The sequence below is a fragment of the Oncorhynchus nerka genome, linkage group LG26 (genome assembly GCF_034236695.1).
Source record: "Oncorhynchus nerka isolate Pitt River linkage group LG26, Oner_Uvic_2.0, whole genome shotgun sequence".
Taxonomy (NCBI): Eukaryota; Metazoa; Chordata; class Actinopteri; order Salmoniformes; family Salmonidae; genus Oncorhynchus; species Oncorhynchus nerka.
This window is the reverse complement of record NC_088421.1, coordinates 10,532,765-10,558,006: the sequence shown is the minus strand read 5'-3', so window position 1 is coordinate 10,558,006 and position 25,242 is coordinate 10,532,765. Positions and strand designations below refer to the sequence as shown.

General features: G+C 43.8%; 1 protein-coding gene and 1 pseudogene across 3 annotated transcripts; both read left to right on the top strand.

Annotated features, from left to right (window-relative positions):
* Window positions 1-935: 935 nt before the first annotated feature.
* Window positions 936-13,335, top strand: LOC115110868 (tRNA N(3)-methylcytidine methyltransferase METTL2-like; annotated as a pseudogene).
* Window positions 13,336-13,473: 138 nt separating this feature from the next.
* LOC115110254 (serine/threonine-protein kinase tousled-like 2) lies at window positions 13,474-24,330 on the top strand. 3 transcript variants are annotated; one of them, XM_029635753.2, is made up of 21 exons: window positions 13,474-14,045; window positions 15,204-15,286; window positions 16,948-17,019; window positions 17,131-17,200; window positions 17,329-17,372; window positions 17,458-17,559; window positions 17,739-17,840; window positions 17,968-18,060; window positions 18,267-18,377; window positions 18,500-18,636; window positions 18,800-18,952; window positions 19,050-19,116; window positions 19,228-19,325; window positions 19,408-19,489; window positions 19,768-19,859; window positions 19,967-20,056; window positions 20,334-20,503; window positions 22,293-22,431; window positions 22,532-22,643; window positions 22,777-22,884; window positions 23,093-24,330. In XM_029635753.2, the coding sequence occupies exons 2-21, from the start codon at window positions 15,206-15,208 to the stop codon at window positions 23,264-23,266; spliced, it is 2,097 nt and encodes a 698-aa protein (XP_029491613.1). In that variant the 5' UTR covers window positions 13,474-14,045; window positions 15,204-15,205; the 3' UTR covers window positions 23,267-24,330. The 3 variants fall into 3 exon arrangements, with proteins under 3 accessions (XP_029491613.1, XP_029491612.1, XP_029491614.1); XM_029635752.2 differs by having other exon boundaries at window positions 13,474-14,107; XM_029635754.2 differs by lacking the exon at window positions 17,458-17,559 and having other exon boundaries at window positions 13,474-14,107.
* Window positions 24,331-25,242: the final 912 nt, after the last annotated feature.

Here is a 25,242-nt window from a genome sequence, read left to right as displayed (position 1 = left end):
CCACATTTCTTCGTCTCATGCCCTCCTGCACACTTCTAGGAATCTCCCCTCCTACACACTGCTGCAACATCCCCATAACTTCACAACTAAAACACTGTGGTATTTTTGGAACAAAATCTCTCACGGGATACCTTACACTTCCTAACTTGACCTTGTCGGGCAAAGACTCTACATCAAAACTCAGCAGGACAGTCATTGTCTTCTCCATTTTCCCACGCTCTCCACCGGGTCTCCGTCGCACCAAACGGCGGGTGTCACAGACACCGCAAATCCCCCAATTCAACTGATCCTCCTCAACACACTGCCATCCCTGTTAACACTCCTTTCAACTCCACGCTGCTCCAGGGAGCAAAGCAGGTCACATTTCTTGTCCCGAACTCCCTCTGGACTGAAGAAACACAACAAATCATCACTATTCCACTCAAGAGTTACTTTCAACAGTCCCCAACCTCTTCTCCATCCAACCTGACACCACACATGGATTAGCCAAAATGCAAGGATCATTCACTCCACAAATCTCAGTCCCACTGGGCCAGAATCATCCTTTTCATCCTCGGGACGCTAGGCGGTCCTCACCGCAGGTACTACATCCATAAACTCGTCAGGTTCCATCTCTGAGCTACTAGGGGACATATCCCTCTTTTCACACTTGGCACCAACTTCCCTTACCACACCACTGCCCTCTACACTCAGCTTCTTCTCAGTGGTTATCACTGCACTTGCCACCACAATGAATTCACCCTCACTCTCTTCACGTTCACTTTCCTTCTCTAGCTCTTCCAAAAGTCCTGTGCAGTCCTGAATTCCATATTCCCTCAAAACCTAATCCCCTTTTTATCCTCGCCCGCCATCTTCTTTCATCCTACCGCCATTCATCCCCAATCGGGGATCTCATCAGCAGCCACGTTCTCGATCATGATGCCAAATGTAGGGCTATGGCGCGCTCAACTGGTGTAAACGAGTACTCACAGGCAACGCTGATTTACTGACTGTAGTGGGATATCTCGTTGACAATGTAGTCTTTGTTTCAACTTCTCTGGACATTCCTTCCGGTGCGTCAATTCAACATGGCAGCGCCCGTTACTCTGGGAGGGATAGTGGAGCAAAACATCACTGAAACGGGACAAATATTACCAGAATCCACATCTGGAGAACTGAAAAGAGAAATCATAAAAAAGGTTAAATTGATACACACCTTTGTATATAGGTTTAGGGTTCCCACACGGGCATATTTCCATGTTACAGCGCTTGTTTACGGAAAACTGTTTATTAGCCATCTGCATCTTCGATCACCTGTGTGTAAATTTGCTTTCAACAGGACATGTAAGGTCCTTGTACTATAAAGAGTAACTTTAGGCTCCATTAGTCTATTATAGGGCTAACATATGGACAGAACATAACAGAACGAGGCCTGGGTAGCATGCCTTCCTCTTGGTTTCTAGTGGTGTTGGTGTCCCATTCACTTTCAGGGACAATGTGGAGTGGACAGAGGAGCAAGAGGCAGCTGCCAAGAAAGAAGGTCCAAGAAAACAGTCAGCCCCTCCCTCAAGAGAAGCAAGGTTGGTTCTGAACCAGAATCTGGGCTTACAAGAGACGTCCTCCTTTAAGCCCAGAAGCATCCATTCAACTTGCCATTCACCAGCTTTTCAAGCTTAATAATGTAAAAATTCATTTGGTACTTACCAAGGAAAGGAGTTTCACTGAGCAACTATCATAATTGCTGCCGTCCCAGACAGTATGTACTTCCAAAATAGGTCTAAATAAAAAGTTACAAGCAACCGAAAAAATCTACCTCATTACTGCTATCAGAGATCTGTATATAATGTTCCATATTCTGACTGATCCACAAATCACCTTGCATCACAAGTAACGACTCATTATTATTTGAAGATCAGTCAGTCAGTCACAATTTACCCATGATACATTGCAGTTTTAATCCTCTTGAACATGGCCAATGCCTTTTCTGGAAAGAATCTAAATATTGTTTTTGAGCAAGTGCGCATGTGCCAAATCCACCTCTTCTGCACCTCCTGCAATATTAGTAACATAATTAAAATACACCAAAGAAAGCCTTGAAATATGCTTATCACTAAAAACGTACCCTTATGATTATTTATTTTTTTCTCCCCAATTTCGTGATATATAACAATATGGGGATGAGGTAGTTGGATGGGCTATTTACAGATGGAATATGTACAGGTGCAATTATCTGTAAACTGCTCTGACAGATGATGCTTAAAGTTAGTGAGGGAGATATGAGTCTCCAGCTTCAGTGATTTTTGCATTTCGTTCCAGTCATTGGCAGCAGAGAACTGGAAGGAAAGGTGGCCAAAGTAGGAATTGGCTTTGGGGGTGACCAGTGAAATATACCTGCTGGAATATACAGTGGGGCAAAAAAGCATTTAGTCAGCCACCAATTGTTTAAGTTCTCCCACTTAAAAAGATGAGAGAGGCCTGTAATTTTCATCATAGGTACACTTCAACTATGACAGACAAAATGAGAAAAAAACTCCAGAAAATCACATTGTAGGATTTTTAATGAATTTATTTGCAAATTATGGTGGAAAATAAGTATTTGGTCAATAACAAAAGTTTCTCAATACTTTGTTATATACCCTTTGTTGGCAATGACAGAGGTCAAATGTTTTCTGTAAGTCTTTTCTGTAAGTCTGGTATTTTGGCCCATTCCTCCATGCAGATCTCCTCTAGAGCAGTGATGTTTTGGGGCTGTTGCTGGGCAACACGGACTTTTAACTCCCTCCAAAGATTTTCTATGGGGTTGAGATCTGGAGACTGGCTAGGCCACTCCAGGACCTTGAAATGCTTCTTACAAAGCCACTCCTTCGTTGCCCGGGCGGTGTGTTTGGGATCATTGTCATGCTGAAAGACCCAGCCATGTTTCATCTTCAATGCCCTTGCTGATGGAAGGAGGTTTTCACTCAAAATCTCACGATACATGGCCCCATTCATTCTTTCCTTTACACGGATCAGTCGTCCTGGTCCCTTTGCAGAAAAACAGCCCCAAAGCATAATGTTTCCACCCCCATGCTTCACAGTAGGCATGGTATTCTTTGGATGCAACTCAGCATTATTTGTCCTCCAAACACGACGAGTTGAGTCTTCACCAAAAAGTTCTATTTTGGTTTCATCTGACCATATGATATTCTCCCAATCTTCTTCTGGATCATCCAAATGCTCTCTAGCAAACTTCTGACGGGCCTGGACATGTACTGGCTTAAGCAGGGGGACACGTCTGGCACTGCAGGATTTGAGTCCCTGGTGGCGTAGTGTGTTACTAATGGTAGGCTTTGTTACTTTAGTCCCAGCTCTCTGCAGGTCATTCACTAGGTCCCCCCGTGTGGTTCTGGGATTTGTGATCATTTTGACCCCACAGGGTGAGATCTTGCGTGGAGCCCCAGATCGAGGGAGATTATCAGTGGTCTTGTATGTCTTCCATTTCCTAATAATTGCTCCCACAGTTGATTTCTTCAAACCAAGCTGCTTACCTATTGCAGATTCAGTCTTCCCAGCCTGGTGCAGGTCTACAATTTTGTTTCTGGTGTCCTTTGACAGCTCTTTGGTCTTGGCCATAGTGGAGTTTGGAGTGTGACTGTTTGAGGTTGTGGACAGGTGTCTTTTATACTGATAACAAATTCAAACAGGTACCATTAATACAGGTCACGAGTGGAGGACAGAGGAGCCTCTTAAAGAAGAAGTTACAGGTCTGTGAGAGACAGAAATCTTGCTTGTTTGTAGGTGTCCAAATACTTATTTTCCACCATAATTTGCAAATAAATTCATTAAAAATCCTACAATTTGATTTTCTGGATTTTTTTTCTCATTTTGTCTGTCATAGTTGAAGTGTACCTATGATTAAAATTACAGGCCTCTCATCTTTTTAAGTGGGACAATTGGTGGCTGACTAAATACATTTTTGCCCCACTGTACCTGTGCTACTGGTGGGTGCTGCTATGGTGACCAGTGAGCTGAGATAAGGCGGGGCTTTACCTAGCAAAGACTTATAGATGACCTGGAGACAGTGGGTTTGGTGTCGAATACGAAGTAAGAGCCAGCCAACGAGAGCATACAGGTCGCAGTGTTGGGTAGTATATGGGGCTTCGGTGACAAAACGGATGGCAGTGTGATAGACTGAATCCAGTTTGCTGAGTAGAGTGTTGGAGGCTATTTTGTAAATGACAACGCCGAAGTCAAGGATCGGTAGGATAGTCAGTTTTACGAGGGTATGTTTGGCAGCATGAGTGAAGGATGCTTTGTTGCAAAATAGGAAGCCAATTCTACATTTAACTTTGGATTGGAGATGCTTAATGTGAGTCTGGAAGGAGAGTTTACAGTCTAACCAGACACCCAGGTATTTGTAGTTGTCCACGTATTCTAAGTCAGAGCCATCCAGAGTAGTGATGCTGGACGGGCGAGCAGGTGCGGGCAGCGATCGATTGAAGAGCATGCATTTAGTTTTACTTGCATTTAAGAGCAGTTGTAGGCCACGAAGGAGAGTTGTATGGCATTGAAGCTCGTCTGGAGGTTAGTTAACACAGTGTCCAAGGAGGGGCCAGAAGTATACAGAATGGTGTCGTCTGCGTAGAGGTGGATCAGAGAATCACCAGCAGCAAGAGCAACATCATTGATGTATACAGAAAAGAGAGTCGGCCGGAGAAGTGAACCCTGTGGCACACCCATAGAGACTGTCAGAGGTCCAGACAACTTAAAGAAACATTGCTTGATGTACAGTGTCAATCAATGCGGGACAATCTAATATTCTCAGGGATACTGGAGAATGACAACAGCAGAGGCTGTGAGGACACAGTCCGAGACTTTATGTCAACTCAACTGAAACTGCCCACTGATGTTGTGCGTAATGCCACTTTCTCCAGAGTCCATAGAATAGGTAAGGCCTCTGGAAATAGGCCACAGGCTATTATTGCATGTGTGAGCGTACCAAGTAATTAGGCGTCACTCTAAAGCGGGAAGGCGGAATAAACGAGTCAGGAGTAGGTTTTTCTGATTGAACACGGTTCTCTATTGAGGGTATTTTGTCAACAAAAACATTCTAACATAATCAATGAAAAATCTTCCAAGGAAAAAACACACATCTTCTTCTCCAGATGAAACAAGAACACAATAGGATAATCTTTAAACTACAACAAACATAAATCACGGTTTTGTCACCGTCTTAGTGGTTCTTTCAGCACAGCTTCTCTCTCTCGGTGGCCATCTTCCAGAGATAGTTTCCCCTCTCTCTGCTGGTTCCATTCTCTCTCTTATAAGGGAAGGAGAGTATGTCATTAGTACCGTCAGCTGTGCTTAATTGCCTCTGGTTACCTTGTCTTCCATGACTTGTTGTGCTACTATCCATGAGCCCAGCCTGCCCTCTGGTGGTCCTTCCACACATGTTTTGATGAATTTAACCAAAAGGAAATGACGAAGAACATGGGGAGAGAACTCAGAAACACTGATTTTGGAATGAATGATCATTTCACCACCGAGATCAATGAAAAGAGAAAAAAACTATATCCCATCATGAAGGAAAAGCGTTGCCTGAATCAACGAGTCTCCATGGTGATGGATAAACTTTATATCAACGGGTAATTGTATCGGGACTCTAGAGTAACTCCCTGGTTATTTTAATGTAATGTTTAAAACTGAGTTTGTGTGTTGTAATGTATCATGACAACTTCAAATATAACGAATACATGCTATATTGATCTCCACTTGATAAGGAAAGGGCTGCATATAGCTCTGGTTAATGTATGTAGCCTTCCTAACAAAATACATGAGGTTTTTAACTTGGTCAACCTAAATAATATTCATATTTTGGCTTTGACCGAAACACATTTAGATGCATCTGTAAATGATGGGCAAATGAACATTCAAGGATATAGTCTACTGAGTAGGGACAGGAATAGGAATGGTGGGGGTGTTGCACTGTATATTCAGAATCATATACCTTTTAAGAGGAGGGATGACCTTAATGTAGGTCAAATAGAGGCACAATGGGCTCAAGTACATTGTCACGCCCTGGTCTAAGTATTTTGTGTTTTTCTTCAGGTATTGGGTCAGGCCAGGGTGTGGCATGGAGTTTTTGTATTGTGGTGTGTTTTGTCTTGGGGTTTTGGTGTGTATGTTAGTGGGATTGTAGCTTAGTGGGGTGTTCTAGGAGAGTCTATGGCTGTCTGAAGTGGTTCTCAATCAGAGGCAGGTGTTTATCGTTGTCTCTGATTGGGAACCATATTTAGGCAGCCATATTCTTTGGTTGTATTGTGGGTGATTGTCCTTAGTGTCCTTGTTCCTGTCTATGTAGGTTACACAAGTATAGGCTGTTTCGGTTTTCGTTTATTTATTGTTTTGTAGTATTTGTATTTAGATTCGTGTTACGTTTGTTTATTAAAACATGGATCAAAATCTACACGCTGCAGTTTGGTCCGACTCTCCTTCACCATTAGAAAACCGTTACATACATCTGCCTCACCAGGCACCCATATTGGTAGGATGTGTGTATAGGACACCGTAGAGCTAGGAGGTCTATCTGGATGACTTATGTACTGGGTTTGACCAGGCCACAGATAGCAACAGAGATGTATTTATCTTGGGTGATTTTAATATAAATTGGAAGGATCACAATAATTAGAATAGAACAACATTGATGAGATATGCTGAGAACTGTGGTTTGAAACAAATGGTTAATGATACTACTAGATCTTCAATTAAGTTGGGTCATCGTTCAGACACATGCATTGATCTGATTTTCTGTAATATACCATTGCAATGCTTAAAAGCCAGATCAATGCCAGTGGGCTGGACAGACCATAATATTGTGACCATAACCATGAACACCAAGGTTGCAAAGAAACCCCCTAGGATTGTGGTCAAAATAAATGTTAAAACATTTAATCATGAGTTATTTCTAAATGATTTGGCTGCTGTACCCTGGGAGCTGATTTATCTAGAGGATGATTTAAATCACCCTACAGAATGTTTTATTGATTTGCTCATGGAGGTAATGGACCATCATGCCCCTATAAGAAAGAGAACAGTTGGTGCCCGTCCATCTCCATGGATTGATGATGAACTGGGTGAGGCTTTTTCTCAAAGAAATATTGCAAAAGTCTTAGCAGCCAAGTCAAAATGAGAAATTGATGAACAGAATTATAGAACCTTACGTAATTATGCAGTTAAATTGAATCGAAGGAAGAAAAAGTTATTTTACAACAATGCTTTTATTGATTGTAAAAATGATTGTAAAAAGGTATGGAACACAGTTAAGGGCTTACTTGGTACATCTATCTCATCATGCCCATCTAGTGTGGAGGTTGGCGGGAGAATAATACCAAAACCAGTTGATCATTTTGCAGATTTTTTTACACAGAAAATTAAATTACTGAGCAACAATGTAGACATACATTCTTCCAAACAAGCTATTTTTCAATTGATTGATGATCATATTATGAGCAATAAGATCTGCTCTTTTAGTCTACAAACGGTGTCATTGGAGGAGGTGTTAAACCTATTGAAGTCATTACCTGATGGTAAATCTACAGGTTATGGTCTTATGGACAATTTTTTGCTTCGCTGTGCTGCTCCCCAGATTGCAGTTCCACTGAGATACATATTTAATTGGTCACTGGAAAAGGGGATGTTTGCAAATGTATGGAAGCATGCTAAACTGTGTCCTATTCCGAAAGACAGCAAAGAACCCATTACTCCTGCTAATAGTCAACCAATTAGTCTACTCCCTACATAGGAGGAAGATATTGGAGGGTATTGTGAGTAGACAAATGTGGGAGTACATGGAAAATAATGATCTGATTACAGCCAATCAGCATGCTTATCGCAAAAACCATTCCACTGCATTGGTTGACATGACTGATCAGTGGCTCAATGCTATGGATAATGGAAAATTTGTAGGTGTACTATTTTTAGATTTCAGTGCAGCATTTGATTTTGTGGATCATGAAATAATTTTCACCAAATGAATGCATTATGGTTTTAAGGAGGTAGCATTGAATTGGGTACAGTCATATCTAACTGACAGGAAACAGTCCACCTATATCAATGGTTAATTTTCTTCCCCTAATGTGTTAAACTGTGGAATACCGCAGGGCAGCTGCCTTGGGCCACTTCTTTATTTAATATATACCAACGACCTTCCCTATGCCTTGGTTGAAACTCAATCTACTATATTTGCAGATGATACTACAATTTATGCAGCAAGACAATTGGTTCAACAGGTATAGCAGACTTTACAAGGAGATTTGGAGAACATCAGGAAGTGGGTTTGCCAAAAAAACTTGTTTTAAACACCAAGAAAACCAAAGTTATATTGGTCTGTTCAACTAGGAAAAGGCCAAAACAGCATGGGATACAATTAAGTATGGGAGGAGTACAAATTTAAGTGGCAGAAACCAAACTATTGGGAGTGCAGCTAGACAACTGCTTATCATGGTCTTCTCAAATAACTAATCTATGTAAAAAATATATATATATTAAAACAGCATGGATAATCAGAAGGATAGCAAAATATTTACCAGGAAAAATTCTTCAGCAAATAACACAAGCATTAATTGAGAGTCAGGTGAACTACTGTTCGGTGGTCTGGGGAAATGCATCATCAAGTGAAGTTAGAAGACTGCAGAATGCAGAGAATAAAGCAGCAAGGATTGTTTTAAGGTGGAGATATGGTTCTTCTGTTGCAGTGTTCTTGGTTGGTCATCAATCGACAAGGATATTGAAAAAAACATGCTTATTTTATTTTATAATATACATAATTTAAAACGGTATTCAGTTGGTAAGAGACAGACATTCCGTAAATACTAGGAATAGATTGTCCACCATCTATGCGTTATCCAGACAGAAATCAATGATCATGAGGAAGGTGAGGGATCAGCCCAGAACTACACGGCAGGACCTGGTCAATGACCTGAAGAGAGCTGGGACCACAGTCTCAAAGAAAACCATTAGTAACACACTATGCCGTCATGGATTAAAATCCTGCAGCGCACGCAAGGTTCCCCTGCTCAAGCCAGCGCATGTCCAGGCCCGTCTGAAGTTTGCCAATGACCATCTGGATGATCCAGAGGATGAATGGGAGAAGGTCATGTGGTCTGATGAAACAAAAATAGAGCTTTTTGATCTAAACTCCACTCGCCGTGCTTGGAGGAAGATGAAGGATGAGTACAACCCCAAGAACACCATCCCAACTGTGAAGCATGGAGCTGGAAACATCATTCTTTGGGGATGCTTTTCTGCAAAGGGGACAGGATGACTGCACCGTATTGAGGGGAGGATGGATGGGGCCATGTATCGCGAGATCTTGGCCAACAACCTCCTTCCCTCAGTAAGAGCATTGAAGATGGGTCGTGGCTGGGTCTTCCAGCATGACAACGACCCGAAACACACAGCCAGGGCAACTAAGGAGTGGCTCCGTAAGAAGCATCTCAAGGTCCTGGAGTGGCCTAGCCAGTCTCCAGACCTGAACCCAATAGAAAATCTTTGGAGGGAGCTGAAAGTCCGTATTGCAAAGCGACAGCCCCGAAACCTGAAGGATCTGGAGAAGGTCTGTTATGGAGGAGTGGGCCAAAATCCCTGCTGCAGTGTGTGCAAACCTGGTTAAGAACTACAGGAAACGTATGATCTCTGTAATTGCAAACAAAGGTTTCTGTACCAAATATTAATTTCTGCTTTTCTGATGTATTAAATATTTATGTCATGCAATAAAATGCAAATTAATTACTTAAAAATCATACAATGTGATTTTCTGGATTTTTGTTTAGGATTCTGTCTCTCACAGTTTGAAGTGTACCTATGATAAAAAAATATAGACCTCTACATGCTTTGTAAGTAGGAAACACTGCTGATTTTGCAGGTTATCAAATACTTGTTCTCCCCACTGTAGGTCTGTAACAGTTTGGGTCTAGAGTGTCTCCTCCTTTGAAGATGGAGATGACCGCGGCAGCTTTCCAATCTTTGGGGATCTCAGACGATACGAAAGAGAGGTTTAACAGGCTAGTGATAGGGGTTGCAACAATTGCGCGGATAATTTTAGAAATAGAGTTCCAGATTGTCTAGCCCAGCTGATTTATAGGGGTCCAGATTTTGCATCTCTTTCAGAACATCAGCTATCTGGATTTGCGTGAAGGAGAAATGGGGGAGGCTTGGGCAAGTTGCTGTGGCAGTCCGAAGGACTACTCAGGGTTTGGCGGATGCCAGGAAAATGCTACCTGCCTGAAAGCACAGTGGCAACTGTAAAGTTTGGTGGAGGATGAATATTGGTCTGGGGCTGTTTCTCATGGTTCAGGCTAGGCCCCTTAATTCTATTGAATGGAAATCTGAACGCTACAGCATACAATTACATTCCAGACGATTCTGTGCTTCCAACTTTGTTGCAACAGTTTGGGGAAGGCCCTTTCCTGTTTCAGCATGACAATGCCCCTGTGCACAAAGTGAGGTCCATACAGAAATGGTTTGTCAGAATCGGTGTGGAAGACCTTGACTAGCCTGCACAGGGCTCTGACCTCAACCCTATCGATCACCTGTAGGATGAATTGGAACGCTGACTGCGAGCCAGGCCTAATCGCCCAACATCAGTGCCCGACCTCACTAATGCTCTTGTGGCTGAATGGAAGCAAGTCCCCGCAGCAATGTTCCAACATCTAGTGGACAGCCTTCCCAGAAGAGTGGAGGTTGTTATAGCAGCAAAGGGGGGGACCAACTCCATGTTAATGCCCGTGATTTTGGAATGAGATGTTTGACGAGCAGGTGTCCACATACTTTTGGTCATGTAGTGTAAGTACCCGAACAAGATATAGTATATGTGGTAGTCAATTTGCATCTCTTCCACTCATTTCAACAGAGGACTTTAACTGCAGGGCGAACGATTACTGGAATTAATTCTACACCATCCATGAGAATCGCTTCTTCAAAGACCGTCACTGGCTCTTCACAGAGTTCCCTGAGCTGGCCCCACAGTGTCGTCTCAACCAGGACTCCTGTATTGGGGACCATAGAGCTGAGGACAGTGAACCACATGGTCTCGAACAGAGTCAGGGCCAAACCAGTGAAGTCGCCCCTCTGGCCCCTGTAGATGGTGACTTCCCTGGATCCAGTGCCATGTATCGCATACTGGAGGTGAGGAATATTGAATCATAGTATATGCAGTATATGTTAGCTTGAGTGCCAGTCTGTTTGTGTTATGCCAACTCATTGTCACTCATTGTAATGTCAAACATGAAGAATGAGCAATAGAGTTGGCAAGAGCACAAACAGATATGGGACCAGCTAAGTACATGTGGCCCTTAGGCATAAAGTAGGCTAACCTATGCCCTTGTTTGATTCAATAGGTTGGCTGTGGTGTTGGCAACACCGTCTTTCCCATTCTGAAGACCAACAAGTGAGTGGTGGTTGGGACCACGTGTATTGATCAGTCCCATTATGCAGTATGCAGCCTGATCAGTTTGACTTTGTATAGTAGCTACTACCCTCTTCGTATACACATGCTGTATATCTGCTATTCAGATCTCAATATGTATTAGATGCAACCCTGTTCGCACCTCCATGTTGCATGACCCTGTCTTCTTTGTGTGTGTCAGTGACCCTGGGCTCTTTGTCTACTGCTGTGATTTCGCTGTAGAGCTGGTCAAGGTGAGAAGGAGAAATGCTTGATAGATGATGTCATTAGTTGGCTGATAAATAGATTTATTCATCTTGTCCCTTTCACTACCAGGCTAATTCAGAGTATGACCCCGGGCGCTGCTATGCCTTTATTCATGACCTGGGTGATGAGGGAGCTATTTACCCTGTCCCAGACGCCAGCATGGGTGTTATAGTGCTCATCTTTGTGCTCTCAGCCCTGCATCCTGACAAGTAAGCCGGCCCCTGTGTGACGTGTTTGAGTGTGGCAACAATCAAGTGTGGGTGTGTGTATGTGTGACTGCATGTGTGTGATAGGGAAAATTAAGTGTCATCAAATTCCCATGTCTTTCTTTTTCTCTGTCAGGATGCAAGCCTCCATCAGCAGACTGGCTCGGCTGCTGAAGCCTGGAGGAGTGCTGCTGCTCAGGGACTATGGGCGCTATGACCTGGCACAGCTACGCTTCAAGAAAGGTTAGTTACCATAGGCACTCATGCGTGGGACTGTGTGGGATCCAATCAAATTGTATTGGTCACATACACATATTTAGCAGATGTTATTGCGGGTGTAACAAAATGCTTATAAATTGTGATTAGCAATATGTACATGTTTTGGGGAAAATCTGTTGAATGTGTTCCTTTTTCAGGAAGGTGTTTGTCAGATAACTTTTATGTCCAGGGTGATGGAACACGAGTCTATTTCTTCCCACAAGGTAATGAATCAAATCAAAAGGCTAGTATGTACTGCTTTTTAACAGTGGTAATTTGCAAGTCACTTTTAAACAATGTATTTCTTATTTAACCTTTTATTTATCTAAGCACCTGGGGGAACCTAGAGCTGTGCAGACGAATGGCTGAGGGAACCCAATAGCAAAACATGTCTAATGCTTTGCACACACCCCTCAATCCATATCCATGGTGTCCATCATCACAATGGTCTCATGGAGGTATCCCAATTCTATCCCCCCCCAGGGGCTGCAGTCCCACATCTACCTCAGACACTAGACACTTTCTGTTGTTTTTGTGTATTATATCTCCATGACATCTCTCTCCAGATGAGCTACATGACTACTTCAGTGAAGCGGGTCTGGAGAAGGTCCAGAACATGGTGGACCGGCGGCTGCAGGTGAACAGAGGCAAGCAGCTGACCATGTACCGTGTCTGGATCCAATGCAAGTACCGCAAGCCTCATACTCAACCACCAGAGACACAGGAGTGAGCCAGGAATAGCAGAGAGAACACTGTGTGGCTTATCATTGAACTAGTGTCTGAGGTAGATGTGGGACTGCAGCCCCTGGGAGGGAGGGATAGAATTGGGATACCTCCATGAGACCATTGTGATGAGGGACACTATGGAGATGGATTGAGGGGTGATGTGTGTGCAAAGCATTAGACGTGTTTTTCTATTGGGTTCCCTCAGCCATTTGTCTTCACAGCTCTGGTTTCCCCCAGGTGCTTTTTGATAATGAATCTCTGACTGAGAGGTGGACATGACTCAGAAACGGACTATAGAGAAGGCTGATGAGCTAATGAAACCTGAACAAATGTCTGGAAACCCAAATTCTAATGTTTACATTCAACAGACTGTTTGCCATAATCCATTATTTTAGATAAATTGCGCTGTAGGAGTAAACTTTTTTTTTTTTTTACATTCACCACTTCAAAATGATTAAAAAACCTTGTGTAAACCCATCATTGTGACATGATTCCTTTCTGATAATTGCCTTCACTTCACATATCAAAAGATGATTGCATTTCTGTCTCCCTGAAACCTTATGGGCAGTTTTAGATTGCATGTAGCTAGTTTGTAAATCAACTTCAATTGGTCTACAGTCGGTTTTGGGGGCAGGCGTGGTTGGGGTGAAGGTGGAAAGACAAATTTGAACAATCTCACGAGAATAAAGGGAGATTTACCGATTATTGTTTACATTCCCCCCCAAAATGAGAAACCGAACCGATCCAGATTCAACTGAAATGATCGGAACAACACAATTTCCGTAACAGATTGTTTGCTAGGGCGAGGAAGGTGAAGCCGAACACCAACTTTGTTCTGATTGAGTACAGAATTAGACCGAACATATCATATCGGAGGACAAAATTAAAACACAATAAAGGCCACATTGTTGGATCATATTCGCGATGAAAAGGGCAAGTGATGGTCATTGTTCGGGATAAATTCCCCGAAAGAGGCATGGTACGGCCCTTGATGAAAGGAATGTGAACCTGGGGATACCCGTGTAGGGAGTGCGGAAAGGCGGGTTCGGGATACCCCAGGACTCCTAGGCGGAGAAGGGAACTATCCGTCGTTATTGGGGGGCCAAGCAGACGCTCGTCTCCTAACGGGTAACAAATCAACACCGAAGAACGGGGATTTGGACGAGGCCTCGTTTGGCAGTGTCGAGGTAGGGAGACAAGAATCTTGGACAAAAAAAGATTGGTCCCGTGGAAAATATCATTACAACAGGTAACCTTGGTCGAGCTGTATTAATGTTTTATTTCTAACATAAAACTTCGGGTTGGGTCATAATATTCCTGAAAAACAGCAGTTATGTAGCTAACGTTAGCTAACTAGCTAACGTTACATGTTAATCGGACATTTGACATGTCGCTATCCATCACCCTTAACCTAGTAACGTTAGTTAGCTAACTAGTTATGTACCCCCCCCCCTCCTTAAATTTACCATTTTACAAGTAGGTATATTTTGGAAAAATAACATTTTGTTTTTTAGTTACCTGGCAGACATATTTGCCAACGAAGTGACCAACTTGCTAGTTACTAGTTAGCTGCACCAGGTGGCTAACGTCGGACGTTAGCTAGCTACTGTAGTTAACTAGCTAGTTAACAAGCATTTAGCTTAGGGGGGGCTGAAATATTGACACATGTCAACTAATGTATGTAATGAACACATGATCACGAGTCATGACGATGTCTTATCATGTTACTCTCATTGTTAGTAGTTTGTCCCCTGCAAGTGGATGATGGCAAGCTGCCTGTACTCTTTGATCAGCTAGCTAGCTAGTTAGTTATCTAGCTAGTTGATTTGATATACTATTAACAAGTTGGTTGGTCGCTGGCCTGACCCTTCTTGCCAAAACGGTCTGCTTCATTGCCTAGCTAGTTAGCTATGTGGCAAAATGACTCAATCAGATTCACAAATCTTATCACAATACTGTAATCACAGTTTTCAAACCATATTTGCTGAAATGTCCCATCTCAGCCAGCACTAGACTGTGCACAGCTCTTGCTTGTTTAGTCTTTGCTTGATTTGTTGTTGATCAAGTTCTGTGTTGGAATCAGTGGTGGTGACTTTAGATTTTTTTAAACAAAAAACAGGTGTGTCTAAGGTTATCCATGAGTCATTATCTGCGAATGTATAGTTGCATGCGTCAACACATTCACCTATAGGCAACCCTGAACTGGTTGTGTCACTAAATCCTCAAGCTGTTGTCAGAGGATTTCCAACCCCTTGTATTCTTACTCTGTATGATGTTCGTCTGTGCTATGGAAAGTAAACAGATCTGATATCAAATTGTGTGTTTCTTGCTCATTGTCCCTGCAGCCATGATGGAAGAACTGCACAGCCTGGACCCGCGACGCCAGGAGCTGCTGGAGGCTCGCTTCACCGGGGTCGGCGTGGCTAAGGTCTGTGCTACTACACTATATCATTGGAGATGAGAGGCCTAAATAGGGTCCTGCTCCTTTGCCGCTCCACCCTTTCTACTAATGTAGGACTGACAAGGGGATCTCAGTGTGGCAAATGTACTTTAGGGCCATACATAACTATCTATCTTTGTCTCTCTCTCACCCCTTCTCTTTGTTTCTCCTTTTCTTTGTTTGATTCTCTATTTCTGGTTGAGCTTGGCCAGGGACCGGCTGGCCTCCTCCGCCTCTCTCTCGCTCTCTTGAGAATGTAGAGCTGTGTGTCTGTGTTTGTTGGCTGGTGTGATATGCTATCCTCTCCTACTGGCTCATGATGTGGCGGCTGCATATGCAAGTGCGGAGGGCTGCCAAGAAGGGAACGGGCAGGGGGGGGGGGCATGAATGCCGGTCACCCTCATACGTGTAGAAACACTGACCAGATGTTATGGCACTAGCTCTCTGGCTTTTGATTAGAGGTCCTGCCTGGTGGTGCTGAGGTAAACTCCATCTTAGAGAGCTGCCTTTGTGGAAAGTGAACCGGAGCCCAGAGAGTGAATCAGAGCCAGGACTGGGCTCTATGCCAGCCATAGGCAGAACTGAACCCAGAGCATGGTGCTGTCGCAGAGCAAATGGCGGCTCCCGCTAAAAGCATCATCACACCACGGCCGCCCCGTCTGACCAGGGTCCGTCTGACAGAGTTGCAGTGTGTGGAAAGACTGGGAAAGAGAGAAAGGAAGTATTAGCCTAGAGAGAGTTGAGAGACATATAGCATGCCCTGGTATTATAGGTCTGAAAGCCCCAAGATATGAGGGCAGCTCAGCCTGTCTCTCTCGACCTTGAACAGCCCTGTAGCTCTGCTCCCTATCAGTCATCCTGAGCTGCCTTTTAAGCGTTTAAGCAGTCCAGAATTGTCGGCAGAGAGAAATGTGCTGTTTTTCAGCTAATTTCCTGCAATTCTATCAATTTTGCAATGGAGCTGAGAGAATTTTGTACATACATTTTAAGGATGGACAGAAATGATTTCCTTTAGCTGCGCCACTACTAAGTGAATACCGTGGAAACACTGAAAGCCCTCCAATACCCTATCTGAGTAGTAGGATTTCGAAATTGTTTGAACAAGGCTGGAGAGAATGAGGATGAAATAATGAAAGGCGAGAGTGTGAGGGAGAAAAAGATTGAGAGACCTATTCCCACCTGCATTAGTTATGTCTGATGTTCAGCAATTTCAGGTTCAATTTAGTTAGAGGGAGCAGAATTATGTGCCCAGAATGACTAAGTATATTTTTCTGATATGGCAGAGCCTGGTGAATTCCAAAGTGAGTCATTTGAGTGACAGGCATCACCTAGGGAACAGACATTTAGAATTAATAGGGTAGGTGCACAGTGTGGAGACAAATGGTGATGATATTAGCTCAAGCCTATTCCTCTCCGACTCTCTTCTGCTCTCTCTTTCTCTCACAAACAATCACTCACCTTATCTGTTCAACAGAGAGTAGCCATGGGGAGAAGCAGTCAGTCAAATGAAAGCAGAAAGCATTATCCCTCCCTTCCACACCCCTGGTTTAATTGGGAATTAAGTTTAGTCCCTCCCTGCCCTTGGCATATCCTTCCACTCTTTGTCTGACGTGTAATTGTGTGGGTTTGTTTGTTTGTTTTTTGAACAGGGTTCAGGCCACAATGAGTCATCCAATCAGAGCCTGTGCAGCGTGGGCTCTCTCAGTGACAAAGAGCTGGAGGTCAGTGTCCCACAGCAGTGACGCCATACATTTTTTCACTCTTGTTATATGATATTTTACACATTGTCCGCTGTCATAAAGTGCGATGTGTTTCTCCTACTCTTTATCCAGACCCCAGAGAAAAAGCCCAACGACCAGAGAACGAGGAAGAGGAAAGCAGAGCTGTACGACAGCAGCCAAGGTGAGATGTCTGTCTCCCTTCCTCTGTGATCTCTCTGTCACCTCAGTCGTGCCTTGCCGGCAGCCATTTTGTTGTCAGAATAGATCAATGTCACACAGATTTTCTGCCTTTTTTTTTCTCTTCTCCAGGGAAAGGAGGAGCAAGAGGACAGAAAATTAGTGATTATTTTGAGGTGAGTGTGCTCACTTTCTGGCAAAACGTATCCATAGCTCTCAATTCCTTCGCTCTTCTTCTGACTTTTCCATGAAATCTGTCAGTTTGCGGGTGGTAGCGGTCCTGGTACCAGTCCTGCCAGGAGTCTCCCTCCAGTTGTCCGCTCCTCCCCACAACATCACTCCCTCTCCAACCCCCCAGGCACGGTGAGCATGCCCCCTCACTTCCCTGTTCTTTTTCCTCCTCCCTTTTCACCGTATCTTTTTTTCTCTCCCCCTGTTCCTAACGGACCCATCATGCCCTTCAAACTGACCTGAATGCAAAGCAGAATGTTACTGTGGTCCATGACATGTTAGTGGTATGTGTGGATGTCTTTGTATCCCAGATGCAGCAGGGCAGCCCGTCCTCTATGGGTTCAGCCAACACAGAGCACTCATCCTGTTCCCTAAAGCCTGTCTCCCTCTACATGAACCACAAAGCCACACAGGTAGCTGTTACCTTGCACCTTCTGTACAGATTCACAGAGCACTAGTGATGTCTAATAACTCCTGTATAATATGACACGTCTCTAATGACTGTTTGACTTCATCTCTCTTTCTCGCCTCCTCCTGCAGTCTGACCTGACAGTAGAGAAGCTAACTGCTATGGAGAACAACAAGAACTCTGACCTGGAGAAGAAGGAGGGGAGGATAGATGACTTACTGCGGGTGGGAACACCTCTGCCATCAACGCGTCCTAGTTTTCCCATTCTGTCTTCTAATGGAATAACATGTTGTTGGCCTCGTCATGAGACAGCATTATGCTCCAGACATGGGAACAGACCTCCTCAGAAACTTCCATCTGACATTTTAAAAGCGCTTTGTTTCATTAAAAGGACTATTAATGAATGGGATTTTGACCCGTTCTGTTTCAGGCGAACTGTGACCTTCGAAGGCAGTTGGATGAGCAGCAGAGGATGCTGGAGCGGTACAAAGAACGCTTGAACAAATGTGTGACCATGAGCAAGAAGCTGCTGATTGAGAAAGTGAGTTCTCCCTCTGTCCCTACAACAGGATTGGGAGTCTAGAATAACTTAACCCATGTCTATTGACCAAGGACTAGCTTTCCCCAAGTATAATGTGCGTGTGTGTGTTCTCGCCCCCCCAGTCGAAGCAGGAGAAGATGGCGTGTCGCGACAAGAGCATGCAGGACCGTCTACGTCTGGGTCACTTCACCACCGTCCGACATGGTGCCTCATTCACAGAACAGTGGACCGACGGATATGCCTTTCAGAACCTTATCAAGTAAGGGTCACTCAAAAGCCTCTCTCACTCTGCATCTAATTTTCTCCTCCTTCATGCTCCTCTCTATTCTCCTCTGTTGTTTTTAATATCTTTCTCTCTCACATCAGCACTGACCCTCCCCATCTCCTGTCTGTCTCTGTGTCTGTCTGTGTCTCGTCTCTAGGCAACAGGAGAGGATCAACTCCCAGCGAGAGGACATAGAGAGACAGAGGAAGGCCCTGGCCAAGAGGAAACCGCCCTCAATGGCCCAGACCCCGCCCCTTAGCCTGGAGCAGAACAAACGCAAGAGCAAGGCCAACGGAGCCGAGAGCGAAGCGTACGTTACCCCGCCTCTTCCCCTCTCTGTATAAATAAATGCATACATTTTCCCAGGTTTGGTTCTGTTTATCATGGTGAGTTTCTTCTTCTTCCAGGTTATCGCAGGCCGAGTATCACGAGCAAGAGGAGATTTTCAAACTAAGACTGGGCCATCTCAAGAAGGTAGTGTGCTGTTTTTACATGCAATGTTTCTATGTTTTGTGTATGTAGTTTGTGTACTGTTTATCTGTTGGTTCCTGTAAAAGTTGCTAATAAGCTTGCTGTGTATTGCAGGAGGAGGCAGAGATCCAGGCTGAGCTGGAGAGGTTGGAGCGAGTACGGAACCTGCACATCCGCGAGCTCAAGAGGATCCACAACGAGGATAACTCCACGTACGTGCTCTCTACCAGTGTTCTTTTATTTGTGTTCTCTCTGTTTGACTTATAATCGAAATATGTCTGATTTCCGCAACAGGTTCAAAGACCACCCTACGTTAAACGACCGGTACCTACTGCTCTACTTGCTAGGCCGAGGTGGCTTCAGTGAAGTTTACAAGGTGAGAGCACTCTGCCCATTCATTAACAGTCAGTGGAACTGACCTTTTGTCAAATGCATAGTTGTATACCCATTGAACTAAGTATAGTGACTACATAGTCGAAAGGTTTTCTCATAATGATGAACTTTTGATGTTCACCTGAATCCATTTTTTAAGCCTGTGCCAAGTTTTCAAACGGTTTCATGTTGGTGCCAGGTTTTTTCTCAGATATGATAAAGAATAATGGATGTGATAGAATCATTTATTTGTAATTGATGTCACGTCTCTCACTTTTGAAGGCCTTTGACCTAACGGAGCAGAGATACGTCGCAGTCAAAATCCACCAGTTGAACAAGAACTGGAGGGATGAGAAGAAAGAGAACTACCACAAGTGAGTTCCCTTTTTCTTATCATAGACACAAAAACAATTCTCATGATATGGGTAACAAAAGCACTTTGGTTTTAACATTGGCATTTTTAACGTGGTCTCTGTTTCAGACACGCATGTCGAGAGTATAGAATCCATAAGGAGCTGGACCACCCACGGATAGTCAAACTCTACGACTACTTTTCACTCGACACAGACTCGTAAGTCCCCCAAAAGAGCTACAGAACATATCCAACACATCTTTGGAATAGAAAGTGAGATTTTGGGGGGTTTCTAGTTCTGGTGTTATTTATTTAATTCAACTCTATCCTACTGTTTTGAAACAGTACCTCAGTCGGTTCCTTTGTCTCTCGTTGTGGAACAGGCTCTGTACGGTTTCTAAACTAAAACAGTACCACACAGCCGATTCCACTCTCGTTTTTCTAGGTTCTGGAGTTAAACAGTACCACATCCTCTCTCTCTCTCGTTGTGTTCCAGGTTCTGTACGGTTCTAGAGTACTGTGAGGGGAACGACCTGGATTTCTACCTGAAGCAGCACAAGCTGATGTCGGAGAAGGAGGGCCGCTCCATCATCATGCAGATGGTCAACGCCCTCAAGTACCTCAACGAGATCCGCCCACCCATCATCCACTACGACCTCAAACCTGGTGGGTACACACAGCAGATCGCACGGACACTAGCATGGCAGCAGTTACACTGCGATATTAGTATCAGGTCAACACTGATGCCATCACTTACAGAACCAGTCAAACGTTTTGACACCTACTCATTCCAGGGTTTTTCTTTATTTTTACTATTTTCTACATTGTAGAATAATAGTGACGACATCAAAACAATGAAATAACACATGGAATCATGTAGTAACCAAAAAAGTGTCAAACAAATCAACATGTATTTGAGATTCTATAGTAGCCACCCATTGCCTTGTTGACAGCTTTGCACACTCTTAGAATTCTCTCAACCAGCTTCAGCTGGAATGCTTTTCCAACGTCTTGAAGGAGTTCCCACATATGCTGAGTACTTGTTGGCTGCTTTTCCTTCACTCTGCGGTCCAACTCATCCCAAACCATCTCAATTGCGTTGAGGTTGGGTGATTGTGGAGGCCAGGTTATCTGATGCAGCACTCCATCACTCTCCTTGGTCAAATAGCCCTTACACAGCCTGGAGGTGTTTTGGGTCATTGTCCTGTTGAAAAACAAATGATAGTTCCACTAAGCACGAACCAGATGGGATGGCGTATCGCTGCAGAATGCTGTCGTTTCTCTTTGCTTATTTGAGCTGTTCTTGCCATAATATGTACTTGGTCTTTTACCAAATAGGGCTATCTTCTGTATACCACCTCTACCTTGTCACAGCACAACTGATTGGCTCAAACGCATTAAGAAGGAAAGAAATTCCATAAATTAACCCTTAACAAGGCACACCTGTTCATTGAAATGCATTCCATGTGACTACCTCATGAAACTGGTTGAGAGAATGCCAAGAGTGTGCAAAGCTGTCATCAAGGCGAAGGGTGACTACTTTGAAGAATCTCAAATATAAAATATATTTGGATTTGTTTAACACTTTTTTTTAATTTTTTTTTTTAGGTTACTACATGATTCAATATGTGTTATTTCATAGTTTTGATGTCTTCACTATTATTCTAGAATGTAGAAAATGGTAAAATAAAGAAACCCTGCAATGAGTAGGTGTGTCATTTTGACTGGTACTCTACATGTAAAGCAAGTTGAAACGATGACAGCAGACTAAAACGAGACAAGATAAAAGATACCTTTCACTCAGTTGACCCTTAAGGCTTGTTTACAGTTGGTCTATCGACATCGACAGTCTGTAGACTGTTGTCGCAGTGACGACATGAACGTTCTATTGTCGTCCGACATTAAACTTGTCGTTGTTGCTATGATATGCTTGACAGCAGCCTGGTGATCCAAATAGCATAACTGGTGTATTTTAACACCAATAAACCCATCCGTTTCGGTTACTGGCCCAACGCTCTAACCACTAGGCTTCCTTTTTAGTACATTTTTATGAATTATTACAGGAAAATAAACTCCCAACAAGATAATTTTTCAAGGTAATGTCAAGTTAATTAAAGAAAATAGCTTACGGTTGTGTATGTGACGTAATAAATGCAGGGCATTCTACCGGATAATTAGTTTAACTTGTCTCGTTGCTGTCGCAGTAAGGTAACCATGACAACACACTTATCTGTCTGCAACAACAAAACCGAGAAGTCTCAGTGTCTGTCTTTAGACATTCCACCGGAGTATAAATGAAATGTTGTTTTGACCAGCGAAACTTGTCTGTAGACAATTCGAACGCGCCATGTCGTTAGACCAATTTATAAACCAGCCATGCCAGTATATTACAGAGAAATGTCCTTCATGTTCATTGTGAACTTTTGTCTTGACCTCTGACTTGTCGTTTCTTCAGGCAACATCCTCCTGGTGAATGGCACAGCCTGTGGGGAGATCAAAATCACCGACTTCGGCCTGTCCAAGATCATGGACGACGACAGCTACAACTCAGTGGATGGGATGGAGCTGACCTCGCAGGGTGCAGGGACCTACTGGTGAGGCGCCGCACAAACTAGAACAATAGAATGACTATCTTGTTTGGATGATTGTTATTGTGGAAAGAGTGTTGCTCTAAGCAATGATCTTCCCTTGCAGGTACCTTCCCCCTGAATGCTTTGTGGTGGGTAAAGAGCCTCCTAAAATCTCCAACAAGGTGGACGTGTGGTCAGTGGGAGTCATCTTCTACCAGGCTCTGTACGGACGCAAGGTAATGCAAGCACGCACACGCTACTCACTCCTCTCAGAATTGTATTCATACTCTTTATATTCCATTTAAGAGATGAGGATGTTTTGTGTTGCTAACTTTAGCCTTTTTTCTCTTTCTTTGTCTTCCCCTCCAGCCCTTTGGCCATAACCAGTCTCAACAGGACATCCTGCAGGAGAACACCATACTGAAGGCAACAGAGGTTCAGTTTCCCCCCAAACCAGTAGTCACCCCAGAAGCTAAGGTACTATTTTTATTTTCTTTTTTTCTGTCTGTCCTTCCCTCAACTTTCTGTCATTTGTTAGTCCATTCCCTAAATTCTTCCTCACCTGGTGTTGTTTCTCCATCCCTCTTTCATTGGTCTGTTACTTTACACATTCATCCTTTTCTGCTCTGTGCACCAATTATTCTCCTGTCACAACGTCTATAAATGGCCCCTCATCTCTCTCCAGGCCTTTATAAGGCGCTGTCTGGTCTACCGGAAGGAGGACCGTATCGATGTGCACCAGCTAGCCAGTGACCCCTTCCTCATGCCTCACATCCGCAAGTCTGTGGCCTCGTCCGGGGCCTCTGGCACGGCTATACCTTCCACCTCCAGCTCCTCCAACAGCAGCGCCTCAAACTGAGCCTTCACTATCTATCTCACTACGAACTGACTGACCTAAGTGGAAGGTGGAGGTGGGGGTGGCTGCCTGATTCAGCCCCCTCATCACTTCCCATCCTTTTATGTCCCACCATGGGCTCAGCACCCCAGGGAAACCTCTGGGGTGCAGGCAGGGGGAGCTTGAGGAATCATGGATGAGGTGGAGGGGAGAGAGGTGGGGTAATCAGTGTTCCAACTGAAACCTGGAGCCCTCCATGTCCACCCACCCAGCTTCCCTGTCTCTCCCTCCCCTGAGGGGTGGTGTTGTTCTGGGGGTCAAAGCCCTAGGGTCCCCCCACAGTGTGGAGGGGGACATGGCACTGAGCTGAGGAGAAATGGGAAAATTCAACCATTTTAAAATTAAAAGAATGGAACAGGGCTGCATTAGCTTTGAGAAATGGAAGGGACTGTTGGAAGACTCTGTTTTCCATCTCATACACACACACACCCACCCACCCACCATGCCTCGGAGTCGTCCCAGATGCTCCGGGTTCTCCTTTTGATAAATGCTTTGGTTGTCATCCAACCCCCTCCCCTGACTGACAGTACCAGTCTAGCCTGCCTTTAGACTGGACCTGAACAAGACCTATGGCGTTAATTCATTTAAGCCACTCTCCTGGGTCCAGGTAGTTTTTGAAGGGAGGCATACCCACCCCCCCTGTCTGTTTTAAATCCTGTGACCAAAGCTTAAGACTTCCAGATGGTGGCACTGTTCCGCTGCAGTTTTTATATTGGTTCTAGTTGTTACATGATATATGACGTGGAAAACTAATGAATGGTCCCTTTTTTAAAGAATTGTTACTTACATTTTCCCAATTTTAAGGAAAAAAAAGCAATTGGTGGTTTTTAAATTTCTCTTTCGTTTTTTTTTTTGCCCTATTCTCGTTTTAGTAATTCCCTTCATAAAAACATATTTATTTAGGTCTGTTTTAATTAATTTTTTGCCAATAAAATGCAAGGGACTGGTTTACTCATTGTACTGTTGGGAGGAGATTGGGCCTTAGCAGAGAATTGCATAACCCATTAAATACTATTGGTTAAACTGTGCGATCTGAGTGTTTGTGGATGTGTTAGTTCTGGTTGGGTTGTTTACTCTCCGAAGGCTCGGCAAGCTCATTTCTCTACATCAACAACACAAAGCACACTTATGTAATATTTATTATCTGTAACCTGGAGGTTGCAGGGGAAAATGGAAACCAGGAAGACCCAGGAACAGCTGGAGAAGGTCTATCGAGGAAGAACTAAAATAATCAAGAAAATCTTTGAAAGGGCGGCAGGTAGCCCAGCGGTTAAGAGCTTTGGGCCAGTAACCAAAAGGTCGCTGGTTCAAATCCCAGAGCCGACCAGGTGAGAAATCTGTCAACGTGCCCTTGAGCAAGGCACTTAACCCTAGTTTCTCCTGTAAGTTGTTCTGGATAAGAGCGTTGGCTAAATGACAAAAATATAAAATGAATATAACAAAGTGGGGGAAACCAAACCTGATGGAGAAGTTTGAATAACCTAAAGACAGGTTGGCTGACAACACCATGAGACTGGACACGTCGATGAGGCAGAAGGCCATGTGGTGGTATGATTCAAATAGCTAACAACCATGTGGGGAATCGTTGTACCTTGTTGATACTGTGTTGAGGTGTTTTGACTAATGTCTATGCTAATATGGCTCATATTCGCTAGCTAACCAACAACTGTAATGGTGTATTTGAGAGACAAGTGCTCCTTATGCAAATGTATTTGTTTTCAATAAACATTTTGAGACAAAATATAGTTTACATGTCAACAAACTAAGCCAGCCCTGTCTGTTTTGCCCCATATATGCTTATGTGTTAAGTTAAGTTGCTAAACATCCAATCCGTCTATACTCCCCAGGGGTTCTCAAAATGGGGTCCACGGACCCTGAGGTACTGAAGGGGGTCCGCGGTCAGATCTCAAAATCTCTCTATACACTATCATTCTTACATT

What these genes read in the sequence shown, in the direction of transcription:
- LOC115110254 (XM_029635753.2), top strand. Translation starts at nt 15,206, where the DNA reads ATGATGGAAGAACTGCACAGCCTGGACCCGCGACGCCAGGAGCTGCTG. An exon ending in CACAACGAGGATAACTCCAC is followed by an intron (nt 19,326 to 19,407) that starts GTACGTGCTCTC and finishes TTTCCGCAACAG; the next exon opens with GTTCAAAGACCACCCTACGT. An exon ending in TTTTCACTCGACACAGACTC is followed by an intron (nt 20,057 to 20,333) that starts GTAAGTCCCCCA and finishes GTTGTGTTCCAG; the next exon opens with GTTCTGTACGGTTCTAGAGT.